The 6,377-nt window shown below is 46.0% G+C and overlaps 1 protein-coding gene across 2 annotated transcripts in view; it reads left to right on the top strand.

The window, feature by feature from the left end:
- Positions 1 to 6,377, top strand: part of ALMS1 (ALMS1, centrosome and basal body associated protein) — a 45,050-nt gene that overhangs the window by 15,903 nt on the left and 22,770 nt on the right. For both annotated transcript variants that reach the window (XM_027660529.1, XM_027660528.1), the window contains 2 exons: positions 717 to 2,817; positions 5,878 to 6,037. In XM_027660529.1, coding sequence (XP_027516330.1) covers positions 717 to 2,817; positions 5,878 to 6,037 — 2,261 coding nt within the window. The remainder of the gene's footprint in view (positions 1 to 716; positions 2,818 to 5,877; positions 6,038 to 6,377) is intronic.

Below are 6,377 nucleotides of genomic sequence, written 5' to 3'. Positions count from 1 at the left end.
AATATTTTACAATCAGTTATAAAATTATCAATTATTGAATAAAATAGGAATATTTTCTAATTACTTATACCATCTATATATTTATAAATAAATATTAGATGTATATAAATAAGCATTTTATAAACACTTTAAAATATTTTATTATTATTTTATAGGGCATTTTTAGTATTTCTTTTTTTATATTTCTTCAGGTTTTGGGCCATTTAGGGGATGTTTTTTATGTATTTTGCTAAACTCAAGGTATTTTATTCAATAATTGTGTTAACATTATTTATAAAATATATAAATATACTTTAAAATAAAAATATAATGTTTATAGGTAATATTATTGCACATACATATTATAATAATGTTAACACAGTATTTTACAATCAGTTATAAAATCATCAATTATTGAATAAAATAGGAATATTTTGTAATTACTTATACCATCAGTATAATATTTATAAATAAATATTAGATGTATATAAATAAGAATTTTATAAACACTTTAAAATATTTTATTATTATTTTGTAGGGCATTTTTAGTATTTCTTTTTTTCTATTTCTTCAGGTTTTGGGCCATGTAGATGGGATTTTTTTTTGTGTATTTTGCTAAACCCCAGGTATTTGTTTAAGGGAAGTTCTGCTTTTCCCCGTGATATTAAAGCAGAAAATCAGGATATTGAGATGAAAAGGATAATGAGAAATTCACTTCCTTTTCTTGCCTCTTCCAGAGGAATTCCTGATGTTTCTGGAGTGTCCCAGGAGCTTTTGGAGCCTTCCCACATCCGTGAATCTGCATCCCGGAGGGACACAACCCCTCCCTTGGATGCTCCCAGTGGCTGCTCCTTGTCCCAACCTCCCCTTCCATCCGGACGCGCCGATCCCGGAGGTGCCATTTTGTCTTCCCAAAACTCCTCGTCTGGACAACTCGGGAGCCAGGAGGCCAATAAATCCTGGAAAACTGATGAGGAGGAGTCAAGTCCCCAAACAAGTGAAGATCCCACAAACTCTACTCCAAAGGTGGTGCTGGAAAAGAGGCCGAACCAAGCGGGAGCTTCTCTCCCGCCGGAGCCCCGGAGCACATCTGGGAACGATGGACATTCCTCCGGTGACAACGATGGTCCAGCTGCTGGTGTTGAGCTTCCAGGGAAAGGGAAGGAGTTCCTGAGGCAGGAGGAGTTCTCATCTTCAGGAAATTCCTCCTACAAAACAGCTCTGACGGAAAAAAGCGAGAGGGAGATGCAAAAGGAAAAGGTGAAAACGGTCGGGAGCGAGGGAGGAGTCCTGGAAAAGCTGGAAAAGAAGGTCCCTGAGCTTGATTTGTCGAATAATTCGTCCGGTGACTCGAGGAACGACCACTTTAAAAATCCAGGTGCTCCCGATGTTCTTTCTGCCATGACTTCTGAGCCAGGCAAAGGAATGTCCAAGGGACGTGGAGTGGATTTAAACGGCTCCGGAAGCTTGAAGTTTGTTCCTGAGGAACTCCTGGATCGTCAGCGCAAACAACCCCCTCCTGCAGTGGGATTTGGGAAAGAGGAGTCGATCCCTGCTGTGATGAACACCAAGGATTGTGCAGCTGGACAACCGGTTGTTGACACGGAGACGCCTCCGTGCAGTGAGGAATCTCCGGCGGGAGCGGATCCCGGAGGGAGCGGGAATGAATTAACTGCTTCGGATTTTTCCATAGAAAGGGGCCATAAAGTCACAGACATTTCCCCTTCCTTCAATCTGGGAGGTGATGCCTCGTTCTCCCTACGCTTTGCTCATCCTATCTTTCAGTCCACTCCAGGGATGCTCCTGAAGAAGGACGTGAAGGCGGAAGAACTCGGTGTCCTGGTGATCCAGTCGGATCTCCGGGTCTCTCCATCGTGTTCTGATGTTCCTTCAGGGAACTCACCCGTATCCCCTGGGAAGCAACATTCACCCCGACGTACTCCGAAGGAAAACAAGGAACATTTGGAGCCCTTCAAATGGAAATATCCCCACACTGGAAGAATCCAGTCCCTCCCATCCCTTAGTTTCATGGAGAAGGTTGGATCTTGGAACGTGAGCCAACCAGAGGAGGTTCCTCATGCCGGGATTCCCGGTGGATTTTCTCCTGGAAGAAAAGCCTCCAGTGCCATTGCCATTCCCTCCAGCGACGTTTTGTCCATCCAGAAAAGCAGCAGAGATCCCGAGGATTTTGCTGCTGCTCCCCCTAGGGAGACAGGTTCTCTGGGAAGTTTGCATTTCCCAAGTAAAAACTTCCTGCTTGTCCCCCCCCTTACGAGATCCCAGTCGGACAACGCCGTGAACGTTTCCAGCAGGAAACGTTCCTTGGCTGGAGTTATTCCACCAGCAAATTCCACAGAGGCACTGCAGCTTCCAGAAGAAAAAAACCATGTTTTAGGAGTGTTGGACAATAATTTAGGAGGCTCCACGATCCAGAAGGTTGTTTCTGGATCCAGTGGTGAAGACACGGAAAATAACAACACGGGACAAAGCTCCGATCCCGATGTTTCGGTTTCCAGCGTTGCTCAGCTCCATAAAAAGGATGGAAGCTCTGCAGCTGGTGATGGGAAGAATTGGGATGCTCCCGAAAATCGGTGTCTCAACCTGAATATTCCCACTGGTCCCATCATCCTGGACAACTCGGGGGCGATTTCCCCGGATAGTTTGAACGTTCCCGTTAGTTCCGGGGGGAGCAGCCAGGGGGGTTTGGGATCCACTCGGAGCTCCGGAGGGGTCTCCAGGCACTTCCCCAGTGCAGGAGGTGACAACTTCCTCCCTGGTGGAGCAACTCCTTTGGAAACTCCGCAGAAACAAGAGTTGGATATTGAAGAAAGGATCCCAGTAAGTGTGTTTTTAGTTATCCATTTATTTTATTTTAGTTATCCATTTATTTTTTTCAGAGTTATCCTTTTTTTTAGAGTTATCTCTTTTTCCAGCACCTTCCAGTACCTGAAGGGGCTCCAGGAGAGCTGGAGAGGGACTTGGAACAAGGGATGGAGGGACAGAATAAGGGGGAATGGCTTCATAGTGGAAAAGGGGAGATTTAGGTGGGATATTGGGAAGGAATTGTTGGCTGTGAGGGAGGTGAGGCCCTGGCAGAGGTTTCCCAGAGAAGCTGTGGCTGTCCCTGGATCCCTGGAAGTGTCCAAGGCCAGATTGGAGCAACCTGGTCTAGTGGAAGGTGTCCCTGCCCATGGCAGGAGGTTGGAATGAGATGATCCTGAAGTTCCCTTCCAAGCCAAATCATTCCATGTTTCCGTGATAGTGATAAAAAAGTGAAATCTTGTGAATAATTTGGTTGTAGCTCTTCCAGCAGATCCCTGATGTGCCATTCCTGGTCTTCCAGCTCCTTTCAGAAGCTCAGGTTATAATTATCCAAACAGCAGGCTGAGACTCGAGTGCTGAGTAAGGAAAGGCAGGAGAACTGAACTCCACACCCCCACAGCTCTGCAGGAATAGCAAACCCACCACAGAAATCCTTGGGAATGAAATCTCTTTATTTCCCATAAATACCCATTTTGCTTGTTCACTTTGTTCCACTTTCTAAGGCCCTAAACTCTTAATTCTTTCCGTATTGTTCCTAAAAGACATTCAGAGCCACTTCATACCTTCCCTCCTTTCTGCCTTCCTTTTCTAATCCAGGTTTCTTCCCTATTTTGGGAAGGTGGAAGGGGATGGAGAAGCAACCCTCTTAACTCTGCTAATGGCTCTTGAGTGGTGGAGAAAATGAGATGCAGATTTATGCTAATGAGAAACGTGTCATCATCCCCTGAGGGAGAGGCTGCTCCTCTCACAGGATGACTCCCATAATAATCAGCTCTTTGGGGCTGGGTTTTAAAAGCTTTTTTTTCCACTCTGTTTTCTTTGCAAAGAGGTGTTGAAACAAATATAAATATTGTTAGGGATGGTGTTTGAAACCAAATTCAGGAGATACAACGGTGGTTTGTGTTTATGATTATGATTAGGCCTAGTTTGGAGCCCTGTTTCTGAAGAATTCTGCTCCCAGAAATCACAAGGTAAAGGAGATCAGGTCACTTCTGTGGCTGTTAGTATGTAGGTTTAGAATAATATCAGAGGAAATAGAGTTGGCCACCATCCATGAAGTAATTAATTGCATTTTCTTGGCATGTTTAGGACATAGGATGGATGAGTTGAAATGAATTTGCTTCTGCAGAGGATTAAATCCAAGAAAATTTTGGGTTCTTTTTTGATGCAGATGATATCTGTATGTAAACTTGGAAAAAATGCTTCCTCAGAAGGTCCTAAACGACCTTTGGTAGGTTCTTAACCTGCATGAGACTCCTTCAGAATCCATTAACTCAGGGAATGCTGCTGTGTGTGTCTGACTTGACAATCTCCTGGTGTTTTCCCAGGAAAGTTGGGCTCGTCTTCATAACATTTTTCTCTGGTATGTCACAGTTTTAGGGTTTGATTTTCCTTTGGCTTCTCTAAACTAATCAGTTTAATCTTAATTAAGTTATTCTTGGACAGTAGAAGGTGATTTTGCCCCTTGACCAGGACGAGTGGATCAGAGGGATGGAGCAACTCCTGTGAGGAAAGGATGGAAAAGCTGGGATTGTGCAGCCTGGAGAAGAGAAGGATTTGGAATGACCTAATTGTGGCCTTCCAGGAGCTGAAGGAGCCAACAGGAAACATGGAGAGGGACTGGGGACAAGGGATGAAGGGACAGGACAAGAGGGAATGGCTTCATAGTGGAAAAGAGGAGATTTAGGTGGGATATTGGGAAGGAATTCCTGGCTGTGAGGGTGGGGAGGCCCTGGCACAGGTTGGGCAGAGAAGCTGTGGCTGCCCCTGGATCCCTGGAAGTGTCCAAGGCCAGGCTGGAGCAACCTGGGCTAGTGGAAGGTGTCCCTTCCCATGGCAGGGGGTGGAACTGGGTGGTCTTTAAGGTCCCTTCCAACCAAAACCATTCCATGACTCTATGATTTGGTTGGGAGTGGGTTATATCCCAGTGGATCTCGTTTCTGGGGTTCCTGGTTTTGCAGATCTCTCCCAAGGATTCAGGGAGGGTGTCCCCTCAGTCAGTGTTCTCTGGCATGTGGGTCTGAGGTGCTGAATAATTGCAGGAGGGTGTTTGTCTCCTGATCTGAGCTGGAGGGAAAGGAGGGATGAAGCACCTCTCCTATGAGGAAAGGCTGAGAGAATTGGGATTGTTCAACCTGGTAAAGAGAAGGCTTTGGGGTGACCTAATTGTGCCTTTCCAGTGCCTGAAGGGGCTCCAAGAGAGCTGGAGAGGGACTTTGGACAAGGGATGGAGTGACAGGACAAGGGGAAATGTCTTTAAATGGAAAGAGAGTAGGTTTAGGTTGGATATGAAGAAGGAATTCCTGGCTGTGAGGGTGGGGAGGGCCTGGCACAGGTTGGGCAGAGAAGCTGTGGCTGCCCCTGGATCCCTGGAAGTGTCCAAACCCAGGTTGGATGGGGCTTGGAGCAACCTGGGCTAGTGGAAGGTGTCCCTTCCCATGGCAGGGGCTGGAACTGGATGACCTTTAAGGTCCCTCCCAACCCAAACCATTCCCTGATTCTCTGATTCCCCACAAAAACTGCTTCATGGTGGTTTTTAACCAGCTCTGACAAAACTGTTCCCAGCTATTTACCTCAGACAAACTTATCCTCTGAAAAGAGGAACTTCCCTGCCTCGAATTTCCAAGTCTAATCGAGTTTTCTGTGCTGTCTGGGGAGGAAAAAAGCTTTTTAACCCAAACCTTTGTGTTCTCCTCCCAACTGGGAAATGTCATTTTAAACAGGTGAGGGTGAAGTTCCCCAACCTCCCCTGAGTTATCCAACTCCTGCAGCGTCCAGAGCACTGGAATAACAAAATCCTACAACTCCAGAATCCATCCCCATTCTCCAAGTGTTTCTTATTCCTTCTTTTGCCAGATATATCTCCGTAACCTTGGCATTGACCAGTCCCCTGGCACCATTTTGGCTCCTTTTCTCCCCCGAGGACCCATCAGGGAAGTTGAGTTTTCCCCCTCAGAACTCAGGACACTGAAGGGCTCCGTGGACACCCTGACCAGGATCCCTCCAAAGGCACAAGGTATGGGAAAGGGACACCTTGGAGAACACGGGAATTCACTCACCTGGCAAGTTGCTCTTGGCCTGGTGGTGTCAAAGTGGGATTTTTTTCTCTTCCATTCCTGTGAGTTGATCTTCTCCCGTGTCAAATATGAGATATTTGGCATTGGGAAAGTACTAAAACCTTGGGAAACCTGCCTCCTCCCCGAGGAATTATGGCCATGGGCCAGGGCAGTGACACTGGATCTTCTTTTCCCCTTATTTCCCTTTGTCCCCTTTATTATTTCCCTTTGTCCCCTTTATTATTTCCCTTTGCCCCTTTAATATTTCCCTTTCCCCCTTTAATATTTCCCTTTCCCCCT

This window comes from Corapipo altera, unplaced genomic scaffold (assembly GCF_003945725.1).
Source record: "Corapipo altera isolate COAL_440 unplaced genomic scaffold, ASM394572v1 295, whole genome shotgun sequence".
Classification (NCBI taxonomy): Eukaryota; Metazoa; Chordata; class Aves; order Passeriformes; family Pipridae; genus Corapipo; species Corapipo altera.
This window is presented reverse-complemented; position numbering and strand designations above follow the sequence as displayed.